General features: G+C 45.4%; 2 protein-coding genes across 2 annotated transcripts; one reads left to right on the top strand and one right to left on the bottom strand.

Annotated features, from left to right (window-relative positions):
* Positions 1-3,111: 3,111 nt before the first annotated feature.
* Positions 3,112-7,458, top strand: LOC133897153 (protein ALTERED PHOSPHATE STARVATION RESPONSE 1-like). Its single transcript, XM_062337763.1, has 4 exons — positions 3,112-4,186; positions 4,306-4,523; positions 5,214-5,437; positions 6,175-7,458. The coding sequence occupies exons 1-4, from the start codon at positions 3,448-3,450 to the stop codon at positions 6,953-6,955; spliced, it is 1,962 nt and encodes a 653-aa protein (XP_062193747.1). The 5' UTR covers positions 3,112-3,447; the 3' UTR covers positions 6,956-7,458.
* Positions 7,453-14,768, bottom strand: LOC133897154 (synaptotagmin-1-like). The gene is made up of 13 exons (XM_062337764.1): positions 14,511-14,768; positions 12,975-13,104; positions 12,068-12,166; positions 11,932-11,982; positions 11,718-11,841; positions 11,137-11,255; positions 10,940-11,041; positions 10,796-10,870; positions 10,305-10,381; positions 9,965-10,211; positions 9,519-9,872; positions 9,294-9,425; positions 7,453-7,821 (listed from the first exon to the last, which is right to left on the bottom strand). The coding sequence occupies exons 2-13, from the start codon at positions 13,083-13,085 to the stop codon at positions 7,693-7,695; spliced, it is 1,620 nt and encodes a 539-aa protein (XP_062193748.1). The 5' UTR covers positions 13,086-13,104; positions 14,511-14,768; the 3' UTR covers positions 7,453-7,692.
* Positions 14,769-15,781: the final 1,013 nt, after the last annotated feature.

Genomic DNA, 15,781 nt, shown 5'->3' with positions numbered 1-15,781 from the left:
TTCGATTCGATTTAATTTAACATACTCAAATAACAGCTGATTCTTTTGTTCACTTCTTCAGCTTGACACTTTAGCAACTAGCGTGTTTCCTGCTTCCTTGCCACGAGGCTCTTCCTGTCCTAAGTTCGTTTACACTTGAATAACAAAAGTGTCTCATTTTTTTTATCTGGTGCATCCTGTTTTATGTTTTAAACTTGTTCACTGCATTCGTGTATGCGCTGAGTTGCTGACTACTGCCGAGTTCCACAGCTGACTGCAGTGTTCTTTCATTCTATTTCTTCCTGCAAACGATGATAACTGGAGGGAGATGTGTTGATTTACAGCACCAAGTTTCGTTTTTCAAACTAAGCTCGTTCGTTTGATTGAAACGTTCAGTCAACCAAATTGGAAATGCAGCCTCCGCAATTACAAATTGCCACGATAACAAACCTCACAAACTCCCTGTACATGAGCCACACGATCACGAACTCCGTACGGGCGCAGCTCTTGGATGCCATGCCCTTGACGCAGATGGCGTGTGCGAGAGAACACAGCAGCTCGGCAGCGGCGGCGGCGGAGGCAACGGCGGCGAGCTAACGTGTGGGTCGATAGGCTTTGGTTGTTGGGCTGCTCGTTCATGTCCTGAAGGCCCACAGAACTGCTACGCCCTGTCCTGTCATCGCGGGGCTCGAGCCTTCTTTATCTTGGGCTCAGTTCAGAGCCCAGGTGGATGTGCGGAGAAGAGAAGAGAAGAGCTCTGGCCGTTTTTTTTTTCATTCTATGGGCTATGGCCTATATATGGCTTTATGTAACCCTGGTAGACCCAGTCAGAATGGCTAAGGTACATAAGTCTAGGACAGCCTTCACAATTACTCCTCCATCTAAAGTCAGTATCATGATTCATGCAGAACAGATGGTGCTTTGCATCATGGTTTTGGGATCTGTGCATGTCTTAAAACTTGCTTTGTGATCGGCATCTTCTCTTTTTGTTATCTGAGTTGTTTCATAGGTAACCTGATCGGGATATATATGATTGTAGTGTGCCATATGATACAAATGATAAACAAGTCTTACGCGCTACTTGTAACAATCTATGTCCCACTTAAATTGTCAACAATCAACTCATGTCCTAGTTTTAGGGTTAGGGTTTACCGGGAATTAGCCTAAGGGTATAAGGGCTCAAGCGGCATGACGGGAGAGGAGACCAATGGTTAGGTCGTGCGGGATAGTAGCAGGCTTAGGCGGGGAAGAGGTAGCAAAGTGCTGATGTGAGCACGAGTAACGGCAAGAGCATAGGGGCTAACACAAATGACTATGTCAACTGTGGTTTTGGTGGGTTGGAGATTGAAGGCAGCGCGAGGTGCTAGTACCATACAATTAATGAGATATCTCCAAAAACTATATTTATAAAAGAGAAATTGATTCTAGCCTCTGGCGGCTACGAATTTTGATACACACCGTACCGTATAGGAAAAACCCTTTATAAAAGAGAAAATTACAATACTTCATGGATTTCTCCATATCGAAGCCAAGGAGTGACCCTACCATGAAACCTAGTGGAAACCAGAGCAGAGAGTAAATGTTTGGGCGTCGGTCTCTGTAGCTTGAGCGTGTATTGTAGGACCGCAGGAGTTTGAGAATTGGAAACGCACGGAGCACTGCGTACCTCCCATACCGGTCACGAAAGAAAGCAAATGATAGCAGCGTTCAGCCTGCCTTTGGGAAAGGAGAGATAAAAGCCGAGGCACGCATGCATGCTCGGCTACACCTACACGGGTACCATGCGGAGCCCAACGCATTCACTCACTCGGACGCCACGAAATCCTCCCGAACTCGAACCAAAATCACCAGCACGTCCCCAAGTTCAAATCCCAACCGAACCGGTCGATCATCAGGCTACTCTCAGTGCGAATGTCTAAGATAAAAAATGATGTGGCAATTGATTAAAAAGAAAAGAGAGTTTTGTAAGAAACAAGGTGAGCACAAAATCCAATGTGAATAAATAGCTAAGAAATACATTGGAGCTTGAGCACATAAGTAACGCAATGCATTAGAGTAAACGTAATTTCTACAGTAATGTCTATATATATTTATTGACCAGTCCCACTAATCGATCTAAATATTATGATAGTTTATATTTACATTAATATCTAAATGATATAAAAAAACTAAGACATTACTTGTATTGAGAGTAGCCTTCTAGATGTCATTGCCAAATCAGAGCGTGCAGCCCCACATAAGAAACTGCCAATTATGACCAGGGGAGGGAGGGCATTGAATACTCCCACTCCATGGCCTCTGCGCCAAGTCCATTTCGAAACGCTTTCTAGTTTCTATAACGAAAGATAGCTTTTTATTTTTATATTTTAAAAATAAAAAAATTATAAAAATTATCTGTTTGAAAAATTGTAAAACTAGACTATTTACATTCGTTTGAAAAAAATGTAAAAATATGTGCCTGTCATCCTTATAATGGCGAAAGGTTTAAAAAATAAACTTGTCACCCTTTCAACATGCAACATATTTAAAAATAAAAAATGTCACGTTCCATCGCTTTCAAAATTAAACACTATCGATATTGTCATAAAAAATTCTAAAATATAAAAAACTCCAAAAGACGTGACTGAAAACCAGCAAAAATGAGCCCAAAACGCCTCACAGCCTACCAAAAGTCTCAAACCCACCAAAATGCCTGCTCCACTTCCGCTGAGCCGAGAACGACAGAGCTCGACTAGCACCAAACCAAAAGGTAGGGATTTCAATTTTATTTTACAATTTTTTTCACGTGAAAAGGCCAAAATTTATAAAATTTTGGTCTTTTTTCTCAGTTCTGTGGAACCCATATATCAATGAGAAAATTTCAAAATTAGATATGTTCCTTCTAAAACTCATGAAATTTTCTCCAAATTTTAGTGAAATGTGTTAATCCCTGCCCAACGCCGAGCGGAGACCGCCCGGCCCCTCCTGCCGCACGCCCGAAACCCCCAGCCGCGCCGCGCGACCGTTGGAGCCGCGGATTTTCCCACGCTGCCCTCGCTCTGGCCGCCGGCTGCGAGGCAAAGGAGGGGTTGGTTCGGGGATTTGGGGAGCCCGAGAAAGACCGAGGTCGCGCACGCTGCCCGAAACCTCATGCCCCTCCGTTTTTACGCTCCGCTGCGCCGTCGTGTTGCATGCGACGCGAGCCGGTGGTGACCGGTGCCGTGCAGGGCTGCTGGACACCTGTTTGTCACAGGCAACAAGCGTACAAAGGATCTCGGTCTCTCTCTGTCTCTCTATCTGCACAGCAGAAATGGCAAGCACGGTAAAAGGAGTGAGGAGTGTGCTGCACTGCTAGGCTCTTGCTCTGGGAGTACAAAGGCAGTGAAGCAAGCAACGGTTACTAGCTGGGTTGCTGCGGCGTTGGGTTGGGAGTGAGAGGAAGAAGAGCTGGTGTGGTGCGTGATCAGCGGCCGCCGGAGCTGAGCGGCGATGGGCTGCTGCCAGTCGCGGCTGGAGCGGCTGGAGGCGGTGTCGCGGTGCAAGGCGCGGAGGCGCTACACGAAGCAGCTGGTGCAGGCGCGGCGGGACATGGCGGCCGCGCACGCGCTCTACCTGCGCGCGCTCCGGGCCACGGGCGCCTCCATGCTGCACTTTGCCAGCGCCGAGGCCGACCACCCGCATCTCCATTCCTCCGCCCACCACCACCCGCCGCCCTCCCCGCCGCCGCCTCCGACGCTGCCTCCGCCTCTCCCGCCGCCGCCGCCGCTCAGCCCCACCCCGACCACAAGGTCCTGGACGATCAACTCCTCCTTGACCTCCGCGTCCGCGATCTTGCCCCCTCCGCCGCCGCCTCCAATGCCGTCGAGCTGGGACTTCTGGGACCCCTTCGCGCCCTCCTCCTCCCGCTCCCCCACCGAGGATGCCGACTGGGACGACGCCGCCGCCACCGTCGTCGAAGCCCCCAACGCCGCGCCGCCCGTGGTCACAGCCGCCGCCGCGGTGGCCGCGCCCCTGTCCATCGTCACCGCCACCACCACCTCCACCACCCCCAGTGAGCTCACCGTCGTCGCGGTGCCCCGCGGCGGTGCCGGGAAGAAGGACCTCGCCGAGATCGCCACCGAGCTGGACGAGTACTTCCTCAAGGCGGCCGACGCCGGGGCCCGCGTCGCCGCGTTGCTCGAGGCCCCCATCTGCGAGCCCCCCGAGACCACAAACCACAGCCTCCCAGGCAAGCCATTTCTTCAACAAATCAGTTAACTAATCAATTGATTGTTTGATCTTGCCCGCATTTTGCTTATTTCTGAAGAATCATTTTTTTACATTCGATGGGATTGACTAACGCTGCAGGGAAGGTGCTGAGTTACAGCAAGAGCTTGAAGCCCACGGGATGGTCGTGGAGCGGCGGCGGCGGAGGGTATGGAAAAGGTAGCAATGGGTTCTCAAGGTTTGGTAGAGGAGACGAAGGGATGGCCATGGGCAATGGCGGAGGCGGTGGGATGCTTAGCCATTCATCCACCGTGGAGAAGCTCTATGCCTGGGAGAAGAAGCTGTTTCTTGAGGTCAAGGTGGGTAGTGTTTCCTTGATCTTTAACTTTAGCAGTGACAGTGGATTTAACTTTGCTTTCTCAATTAGTATTAGCATGAGCGTACGGAGTGTGACTGTGTTAGTGAGTGGCGTGGTGCTTTTGAGAGTCCTTCCTTTTGTTGTGTTGCTCGTAGATTGATCTGTTGTGCTGTGATGGGGGTTGGATATACTAGCAAGGATTCAGTGGGGTGGCAATTGGTTTTGTCTGAAAAAAGGTAGTGGGCACAAGGACGAGTAGTGCGTAATGCACATGGATACTGCTTGCATTGTCCCTAGTTTATTTCTCCGCTCTGTCAGGAGCTTCTGTAAAATTGAAACGCACCATGCTTTCGGAGTCTTCCAAGTAGAAAGATCAGTAGATCACCGTCATGCTTATTTTATCCTAATTGTGTAACCATGAAAGGCTTAGTCTGAATTGAGCTGTAAAGATTGGATTTTATGTTCAACTGTATTTTGTCGATAACCATGTCACTATCCATAATCCTTGACCAAATTAGTTCTGATTTCTGATTGTTTAATTTCTTTGCCATGGTAAGATAGGACTTTTATGCTCCTTTGATTACATCTAGTTAGAGTGATCAATCATGAAATGGTAGCTTTATCTTCAGCTTTAAAGATAGCATCTTTGTGCTCCTTTAATAGGATTTGACTCTTCTTTCACTGCAAGCAGAGTTACGAGGGGTATAAGCATGAGCATGATAGGAAGGTGAGTCTGCTGAGGAAGCAGGAGGTGAAGGGTGTGGACTACTTGAAGATGGAGAAGAACAGGATGGAGATTGAGAGCTTGGAGTCCAAGATGCTAGTTGCCACCCAGTCCATCGAGACCACCACTTCTGAGATAATCAGGCTGAGAGAATCCGAGCTATTTCCTCAGCTTCTTGAGCTGGTTGCTGGGTGAGTACGATGCTCCCTTCATCATCCTTCCCATCTGCATCTAGTAGCAATATTCTAGGGCGATTCACATGCTCTCTACTTCCACATCCACCTGTACCTGTCGTTTTGCATACTTGCATATAAGCCTGAGAGTAAGGCTGGACGTATGGCCATGGTACGGACTTCTACCCATGCTTAAGTGTAAGGTAGCTATCGAGAACACTAGTGGCGTTTGTTCTTTACTCTTTGGTTCTGCCAGCCATTACTGCACGTCATGTTCCTGTTTTGTTTTTTTTTAGCCATGTAAAGCAACTTTGAACTTTGTCACTGTACAAGGCACCTTTAACTGATTGGAGCTCACCTTTAAAGTAGTGGAGTTTGGGGGAAGCAATACAGTACGGCAGAGCTAGTGGGATCTTGGAGTTTTGACTCTTCTGACTGAATCTTCTGACCATTGATATGGTCAAACTAGATCTGTCCCGGAGATCTCAGGCAATGATACCTGATCAGCCTGGGCATATTGGTGACACTAGAACCTTCAAATGCTAGTTGTGTGGTTTGTCTTCGTCGTTTATCAGCGGTGGTGCTGATTGTTTCAAACTAGTCCCTGTGGCAGTTTGAAGGGTCTTCCCTGTAAATATCAGCGCTATATCATCAAAATGTCTAATGCATCGTTATTTTCTGTCAGTACCTTCCCTTTCTTCAGAAATTTGTGCTTTTGCCGTTCTCATGCGCACTTTTTTTGTTGTGAATTTCAGCTTGATGAGCATGTGGAGGGGCATGTATGAGTGTCATCAAGTTCAGACCCACATCGTGCAGCAGCTCGAGTACCTCAATAATGCTCTGAGTACTAACCCAACTTCCAATGTCCACCGGCAAGCAGCTCTCCAACTTGAGATAGAGGTCGACAGGTGGTATTCAGCCTTCTGCAGTCTGGTCAAGTCCCAGAGAGATTATGTCTACTCCCTGACCGGCTGGCTTCGCCTATCGCTCTTCTGCCACCACGACCCGCTGACCAAAGCTCATCAGAACTCTGATATTTACAGCTTGTGTGAGGAATGGCAGCTAGCCATTGATCGAATCCCTGACAAGGTGGCCTCAGAAGGGATCAAAACTCTCCTGACAGTGATCCACGCTGTTGTCATTCAACAAGCTGAGGAACAAAAGCAAAAGAAGAGGTCTGAGTCTGCATTCAAGGAATTCGAGAAGAAGACAGAGGAACTGAGATCCCTAGAGGCAAAATATGAGCTGTATTTTGGTGCTGAAGGTGACCCCGAATTATTGCGGAAATCACCGGTAGCTGACAAGCGGGCAAAGGTGGAGGCTCTGAGGAGCCGCGCAGATGAGGAGAAGAGCAAGTATGAGAAGAGCGTTGGGGTCACAAGAGCAATGACCTTGAATAATCTGCAGACAGGCTTCCCTAATGTTTTCCAGGCGATGACAGGCTTCGCCAGCGTCTGCATGGAGGCGTTTGAGTCGGTGTACAACTTCAAGAGCAGCTCAGACCGGATCCTTGACATGAAGAGGCTCCTGACCTGAAGCAATATTGCCTCCAGTTGGTACTTCGTAGGCCACTGCATAAAATGTATACAGTTCTAGACTTCTAGTACAATAGTAGAGTGGAAGAGAGGTCAACTTACAAAATTTATGTGGGTGGTATCAGGTTCTAATGGCACTATAGTAGGCGCAAAAATGCCGTTGAGTTCATTTACTTGCTGTGAATGAACTTTAAGGCCTCGTTCTTTCTTTTTTGGTAGCGATGTGGTGTTGGTCGGTTGTAGGAATCGAATCGAAGCAGGTTCGAAAAGCTCTGGTTTTTTAATCAGAACGTTTACTGGTTATGTCAACTGTCAAGAGACTTGGATGGTGACCGATAACAGCTGTTTCTGTGTAATTCAGAAATAGGCCGTCTCCGTCGTGATTGTGGCTCCCCCCGTGCAATTCAGATTATGATCAGTGAATTCGAATTAGCCATTGCAACTTTGCAAATTCAACGTTAGAATTCAAGCATTTTAAGCAACTATGTAAGAACGGGGTAAGATTCCAACGAAACAAATATTTGGAGCATGTTTTCAATTCTCGATCTGCCAGAATGCTTACATAGTTCTTCCGGTAAATTTGAGCAATTAAGAAAAACAATATCAACAAGATCAACAGATGTCTAGAAACAAAGGAAATATCTACATGAGCTCAATTACAGATATTCGCAAACGAGTATAGGAACATTCATATGTTTCCTGTACTACATTCAAGCATTTTGGCTCTTTCCTCGGCGTCTATGAAGTTCTCCACCGCAACTCAATTTGGATCTGACCATTCTTTGAGTCTATGAGATGGAACTTTTCATTTATCCGCCTGTTGCTGATCACGTCTGCAAGGCTGATATCAATGTAGCCCAAAGTTTCCTGGATCAAGAAAATACAGGCATCAGTATAGAAGACATTTGATACGGTCTCTTCAAATATTCCATCATTAGGAATTCTACATACTACTGGAGAGCAGAGGTTCCAAAAGGAGATAATGCAACAACTAGTTGTCGGAGGATGAACTCCACAGGCGGGGATCGGAGGGACTCCTTTGAGATTCGGTCGGGATGATTCTGAATCTACCTCGTACGTGAAATAAATGAGAGAAAACGAGATGCAGGTGGAATGGATGATCGGATGCTAGTGGAAATGCTACAGGGATTTTAGACAGGTTCCAGCCGCACAGAGCGTAATACCCTACTCCTGTGTGTATACTATAAATGCTCTGAAAATACCTCTTTGGGGATCTCTTGTGTTACAAAAGTTTTTATCTAAGTCTAGAGCTTCGTGCTTCTTATTCTTCGTCAGCTTGTCTCGGTCCTAAAGAACTTGTTTTTCCTCTGTTGACCTCAAGCTCCTTCTTATACCCCATCGGGGTGGCCTATCGTGCTTAGAAAAGAGAGCGCGAGTTCCAAAACGTTATAAATGAAAAGCAACCATCATGGGCTGCAGTTTAATGCTACGGGGGTTGAAAACGCGCCCCCATCCGGTCCTGTCGTCATCATCCCGCTTTTCAGCAGGTGCAGCGGGGAGGGCCCACCGAACAGCCACCGAGCAACCCCGCGTGCCCGCCCGGTCAGAGCGAGCCTGACATAGCAGAGCGGCAGGCGATATGCCTCGAGCCCTGCGACGATATCCCGAGGCGCGCCGGATGACGCGCGATGGGACCCGCCGTATTAAATGTCCCTACGCCTCCCTGCCAGGCGGTAGCAGGGACTGACAGCAGGCGCGAGGGGAGTGGTTAGAAGTGACAGGCCACGCTCCCTCTTAAATACAGCATCGGGTCTCTCACCAATTGACACCTCACCGCTGAGCCCTTGTGCGGTCCACCGGTAAGGAGCTTCTCAAATCCTCGGGGAACTGTGAGTGCTCTCTCGGATATACCTTTTCTTGTCCTTGGGGAACTCGAGAACCACTGTTCATAGCCCCAAGCGCCCTCTCCTAGAACTGTGCCTGCTCGGGTCATCAGGGAACTCGGGTGCTCAGGACCACTGTTCATGGCCCCGAGTGTCCTCTCTCAGATTTGTACTTCTCAGGTTCTCGAGGAACTCGGGTACTCGGGAACCACTGTTCATAGCCCTGAGCACTCTCTTCCGGAACTTGGTCTTCTCGGACCTCGGGGAAAAGTCTCTGAGGGAAAGCGTCACGTGACACTCTGCTATCCTGGTCTCGGGACTCAAAGACCCCTGGTCCCAAGTCACCGACACTAGTGATCTTATACCAAACAGTGAACAGGTGCAGTCATACTGCCAGGTATTACTGTCACCATTTTCCCATCAACTAGTAGCAGAGCAACCAAAAGGCTGCAGTGAATTACTAAATTAAATAGAGGGTCAGAATGCCATGTGTACCTTGCCATGAATCAGTCCTTTCTTTGGAGCTTTACTTAGGACCTCAACATGTAGTTTATCATTTTCAGGTGGTTCCTCACACACAAACTCAAATTCGTCCTCCCATCGTGGATCCCTATTCTTCTTGATCACCTAGTATAGGGGATGACGTAGAAATACAGAGTGAGATAAATCATAACCACTCCATAAAGTTACACTTGAATGCATAATTTGTATACATAATACCTTTGTTTTCTTCTCCTCGCCTTTGAAAATTATTTTCGCATACGGGTTTGTGTGGTGCTTCCCTTCAAGATCTTGAGCTTCATGAACAATAACATAAAGCAACCCACCACCAGCTGGAGTACCATCTGGAGCTTTCTCTGTCACATCAGTACCCTCAGTGCTTTCATTCTCCATATCTTCTTCCTTGAAAGGCTTGTAAGTAAGCTCTAGAGTAAGCTGACCACGAGACTTCTCATTTTGTATATCATTTGGATCCATGGTCTTAAGCAAGTTAAGGGTGGTAACTATAGTCTCCGCTGGTGGAAGTTCTTTCAACGAGATCCTGTTCATGCCCATCTTTTCATGCTTTCCAACCTATATATATCAATAAAAAGACAACTGCATATTCTTTGGTAATATTTCAGCAGAAAAACTACAGTAGATTTAAATAAGAAAGCGAGGCATGCCTGTTCCCAGTCGAAGACATTAATTTCAAGAGCCTGAGTTTCTGGATCTGTCACAACAAATTTGAAATCTTCATTCCACTCCGGATTGAGATTGCTGCGCTTTACACTTGTTTTCTTGGATGGAAGCTTGTTATCTGACATCTTAAGTTTCACATATGGGTCTGATTTACCCAGCAAATCCTTCTTTCGCAGATTTTGAGCTCTTACAATCTTCACAAGTAGAATTCCAACAGGCTTTTTTGATGCTCTGGGAATGTGAAAACCATTAGCATACTCATTTCTAATCAACCCTATGGCTTGATGTATACAACCATAACAGACAAAGTGCTAAAGAATTTACTTTGAGGGATCCATTATAGGTACTTCTAGTGTCTTCGGCCACAAATACATGCTCGCAACTTGCTTCTTGATTGTCTCCTGCAAAGGCAGGAAAGATAGCATGGCAAAGTGAGCTAATTGTACTGAAAGGAGTGAATTAGATACCACACGAGACATCCATTGTAGGGACCAAGCTAGGCACTACAGAAGAATAACACTAAATCCATCAACCATCAAATTATAGCAAGGATGTTTTGGGTACACAGATGCATATGCATTTAACACATGGAGGCCAATAACAGGAACAAGCTAAAGAATTACATAAAAAGTTTGTTGTGAATATCAAAAGGGATGCAATAATTCTTTCATGGTTTCTTTTCAAAAAAGAAACATGACAGTGAAACTTAAGCCATTACTAAGTTTAGAAAATTGAGACTTCAACATTTAGTTCACAATGAAGTGAGACAAATGAACCAACCTTCACATGAGAAGGACCGGAATAGGTGGGAATACCTGAACAAATCTGTAAAGACCAGGAATAGCCATTACATCTGCTCCGAGAAGTTTTAGCCCAAAGTCAACATGTGGCTGCAAAACAAATCATAATTAGTAAAGAAATGTCCACCAGGATTCAAACACAGTAATCAGTTGCCATACCTTCTCCATGAGAGAGACAAGGATTTTTGCAAAGCAAGGAAATGTAGGCACCAATGGCTTCAGAGTAATACGAGGTGATGCAAAGACTTGTAGATCCACAATCTGAAATATCTCGACAATCTCACTTGGCTCAGATTAAGCAGATCATTAAGCAGACATCAATTTAAGAATCCAACCTATGACAGAAAAATGTATACCTGGATAGTAGCTTTCAACCCATAAGCTTTTACAATAACAGTGACATTTGGATTTGCAGCCCATTTAAGAGATGGTTCCATTATCAACTCTTGCTCCTCTGTGACATAGACTTTCATCCCTGGGAGGAAAAACATGGATTGTTTCAAAATTCATTTTTACAACATCAGCAGTAAAAGAATTAGCATCACATAAAGTCAAATGTAACGTAAAGCCAGTGTTCGAAGAGAGTTCACTCAAATTACTATCAGATATACATGGAAAAGTTGAATTATAAACGTCACCAGTTGTACATAACCAGGCAGAAGACATGCCAACGGTGATGTATCACTAGTTAATGCAATGTCCAATTATAAACTTAATATATAGCACCTTATCTGGAACAAAGTTGTAACAATGTCTCCATATCCCATATCAGCAGCGATGCAAAGTTTTGAGGTGCAGCGATGTTACCAATAGGGGCTTAAAAGTCATGCAAAATATGCTGCATCCAATAAATGTTCTAATTCAAAGTAAGGCTTAAAACCATGTGAAATACATATGCATGCATGTAAAGAAAACATAAGAATGCAGCACTACTAACCTTGAAAGGTGGGTGGTAAGCTACCCAATGTAAGTGATTCAAACTCAACAGAGTCTATCTTATACTTTGCAGTATTCTCGGCAATAATTGGCTTTGCGATATCCCGTGCAGTTCTGCAGATAGCCTACAGGATAAAGATCACATAGCTCATCAAATTTGATGTCAATCAGACATAATCATCTCATGCTCAAGAGCAAATCACAAGATAGAGTACCTTGTTAAGATAAGGCCACATCAACTCCAAAAATCTGTTCAGCCAATCAATCTAGAGAAGAGAAGGAAAATGAGGATCTAAAAGTACAACTAGCATTAATATAGTTTCTTGCTAGCTTATTGGAGGAGGAACATACTCTATCATAGTCTGGATTCTTAACCCACAAAGGAATTTCGGGAAGGATGCCATCCAAAGATTTTGAATCATATTCCACAAGTGGGCGAACTTTGACATCCTGAAAGGCAAGTAGGAAGAAAAAGAATTATCCCCATGACCCCATACACTATTATTGAGTTTGACCCTAAACATAGCTCATCCGTTGCAACTTGCAAGTAGAAGCAAGAGAAAAACAGATGGTGTATAGCAGAACTCAGCAGAAGAAACATCTTTTGTTCAAAGAACAAAGATTCAAATCCTTGCAGGTATTACTCAAACCTGAATGCCGCAAAATAATGATACAACTATGCTGCATGAACTAAAGAAGCACTGAACTAGTTATTGTCCAAATGACTATATGAACTTAAAAGCAGATGATTTCTCGAAGACTGGATCATATGATTTCTCTAGGTCAGTAGGTCTGCATCTCCTTCATAAAATGGCCCTTTCCTGCATGGGTGCAACATGTGCCACCGCCAAGCAATGCATAAGTTTGGGAGGCAAACACCATGGTCCCAACCCTCCGAGAGTATTTCAGTACACAAGGTATGAAGTGCACATTGCACATGCACATGTAGAGTTCAAACAGGATGGAATACAACACAAGGAAAGATAAGCAACAAAACAACATACTACTTGGCTCATGGCTTATGCCAACAATGCTGGTCAGAAGGAACTGATTTGTCCAGCAGTGGCTGCACGCCTCTTTGTTTCTTCTTAACTGAAAGATCTCAAATTGTCCCCAGATAGTTTGGTTAAACTATTTCGACGTATATTGGCAAAATTGTTATCCATAATTCAAGTATTCAACTATTCATTATATAGCAATGAGGTGAAATTATATACAGTACGAAAGAAAGATGAACCAAAGAAAAAAGATAACTCACCTTGACATCAGTTGGCTGGACGTAGATGAAGAGGAAGTACCCAATAACAATGCCAGCCGAGAATCCAAAGCCAAATCCAGAGAAACCCAGCACTGTGCTGACCAGACCCATCTCGGATTCCTACCAAAACCTTCAGACAAAATACCAGCTTTCAACCAAAAGTCGCAAAACAAACATAAAAAGGATATACTCAATTAAACTTTGCACTCAACAAAAACAATAAACTGAAAACATTTCACCCTGCTAAATTGCGAGGGAACACTCAGAGTGATCTGACCTCCTAACACTAGCTAGTACCCCTCTTTCTTGTGCAAAGATCCTATTCAATTTGCTGCACTCACGGGACGAAACAACACCAAGATCCTTAGGGCAAACATATTTGTAACAAATCTCCCAAGCAACAAAAGGCAATTTCTCACATTAGAAACTGGAGGGACTCATCAATCAAGGTTCTCCCCAATTATGAAAGTAATGTTTTAGCCCACATCACAAAAGAATAGCGTTAAAAAGGTTCAAAAATTTCGTGAAAGTGACAGGCAGGTAGCTGGTAAATAAACTACGACAATAACAAATCATAGCAAAGCTAATGCCAAATTGGTTCGATAACACGAGTATAAGGACCTTGGGGGCACGGAGGATACTTGTAACTTTTGAGTTGATCACGCGGATTTTAGAATAATATAGTGCCACCACGTTACTGTACGCTATTAAATAATTAACTGAGAAGACAAAAGGTGGATACATATAGTGGAGGAAAAGAACATCAAGGGTGGCATACTGGCATCTTTATGGGTTGTTCTTGCTTGAGGGTCGGGTTGGTTTTGCTTTTGAGGCAGGTTTCAGATTGGATCAAATCAAGAGTGGTGATCTGGTGAAGAAGGGTGTAATTCTTCAGGGGGGGGGGGGGGTCAATAAAAACCGAAAGGACTATGTTTCGTAAAAAAAAAATTGGACTCGATCGAGTTGGACCGGAAACGTGAATCAGATTACATCATTTTTAAGCGGCTAGATTCACAAATTACAGGTCTCATGCGCTCCCCAAGAGAAAATCCGTACTGTTAAGAAACAATCGTTCAAATGGACAACAAAACAGTGGTAGCGCATACATTTGATCATGTTTATCATGGCCAAATATGATTTGATCGCTGCGTTGAAAATCAAGTGAGGACGCCTCTGAAAAAAAATCGCAGAGAAACACACCACTTAGCAGACGAACCACAGGCTTGTGTAATCCCATCGACGCATCAGAAATTAAAAAAAAAAGCAGAGAAATGCTCTATCAAACCAACGAACCACAGGCTTCATCGGCCGGCCCTCCTGCGTCTTGTTCTCGCGAGGCGAGGCGGGGCGGATCAAAATCACTAGCGCGAGAAAACCAAGTGAAATCTACGGAAGCAACTCCCGGAGCAAAACCCCACGGATTCAAGCCGTCGACCCTACGATCGAACCGAGGTACAAATCCGAACGACGGAGAGACCCGGATCACCCGAACGCTGAGGGTGGGGAACCGAAACGAACGAGGAATGAGACACGAACCGGCGGGGCGTTGGGGCGGCGCGGCGAGTCTTGCTGATCCCTCGATGACTGGGGCGGGGCGGCGAGGCGAGGCTGGCTAATCCCTCGATGATTCGGAGGTCGAGTCCATGGAACGTTCGGGGTCGGGGCTCTGGTGGGCGGTGGAGAAACTTTTTCCGGAGTTGGGGCGGGGCGGAGTCGAATGGGTTTGGGGGGAGCGCAGCGGGAGGAGGCCTGCTCCTCAGGGCCGGCACGTTGCTGCTCGCGCACGCGGAGTCGCGGACACAGGCGCGATCCAAGGTGGGGTTAACAATAATTCTAGGGGGGCAAGTGCCTAATTAAGGTCCCTATCGATTCATTGATTAAGTTAAATTTTTACGATATAAAATACGAGTTGTTTTTAAAATTATATTTTCTTTTGCCCTTCTACCATCTAAAGTAAAATCTCTAAAATTTAAATAATTTAATTATTATTACTATTCATCCTTATCCACCGTGATCCATCCATGTCCATCCGTCGGACAGGCGTGTCCGCTGGACTTGGCAACTCCGTGTGCGTCATGAGTTGCGAGTGAGGGGACTCAGGAGACCTGTGCTGACAGATCGGTTTGTAATATCGAGGCGTTATTTTGTCGCCACCGCTGACAACGCATGGCCACTCGTGTGTCGTGTCACCTCGCGCGACATGCCAGGGACAGGTGGATGCTTCAAGTCCTGAATGCCTCCTCCCAACGAAACTAACGCTCTCCTTTGATCTCTGCTGAAGTGCTGATCATCTGCTCGCTGCCTGGTCTGCATGATATCTTATTTTTTAAATACTTTTACAACCCGCACACACGTATAACCACATATACGTATTTACTCAGCAACGGCTAAAGACCAAAGCTACAAAGTTTGAAGATTAATGAAATTATTATAAACAGCTTACTGTCAGACGAAAATGTTGCATACAAAAAAAAATCACTTTAATTAGATATAAGAAAACTAGACATATAATTTAATTTTTAATAGATCAAGAAGAAACTACCTCCACTGACATCCGAACTGTACTGGGTTCTCTGTTCTCCATGGTTCCTGGTCGGAAGCTCCGCTTGTCTGCATCGGTTCACGCAAGACAGAAATGGCTCTCGGTGTGTTTCTCCCTCCAATCATGCAAACAGTTCAAGTCGTCCGTCCAGTGTCGGCAAACGGCAATGTTGGACGTGATTGCCTCTTCTTCGAAAATGACGTCGGATGCGAACTGTCTGGCGATAGAAAGGTTGAGCATATCTGCAAGGTATAGGCAATGTGGA

Source organism: Phragmites australis, chromosome 17 (genome assembly GCF_958298935.1).
Source record: "Phragmites australis chromosome 17, lpPhrAust1.1, whole genome shotgun sequence".
NCBI classification, from domain to species: domain Eukaryota; kingdom Viridiplantae; phylum Streptophyta; class Magnoliopsida; order Poales; family Poaceae; genus Phragmites; species Phragmites australis.
Note: the sequence above shows the minus strand (reverse complement) of the source record. Positions and strands in the feature narration are given on the sequence as shown.

Excerpts from the sequence above, each read along its gene's own strand:
- LOC133897154 (XM_062337764.1), bottom strand. The coding sequence starts at position 13,085 with ATGGGTCTGGTCAGCACAGTGCTGGGTTTCTCTGGATTTGGCTTTGGA. Across the intron at positions 11,842-11,931 it reads TGTGGCCTTATCTTAACAAG|GCTATCTGCAGAACTGCACG; the intron begins GTACTCTATCTT and ends TTTATCCTGTAG. Across the intron at positions 10,382-10,795 it reads GTCTTTACAGATTTGTTCAG|GAGACAATCAAGAAGCAAGT; the intron begins GTATTCCCACCT and ends CTGCCTTTGCAG.
- LOC133897153 (XM_062337763.1), top strand. The coding sequence starts at position 3,448 with ATGGGCTGCTGCCAGTCGCGGCTGGAGCGGCTGGAGGCGGTGTCGCGG. Across the intron at positions 4,187-4,305 it reads CACAAACCACAGCCTCCCAG|GGAAGGTGCTGAGTTACAGC; the intron begins GCAAGCCATTTC and ends CTAACGCTGCAG. Across the intron at positions 5,438-6,174 it reads CTTCTTGAGCTGGTTGCTGG|CTTGATGAGCATGTGGAGGG; the intron begins GTGAGTACGATG and ends TGTGAATTTCAG.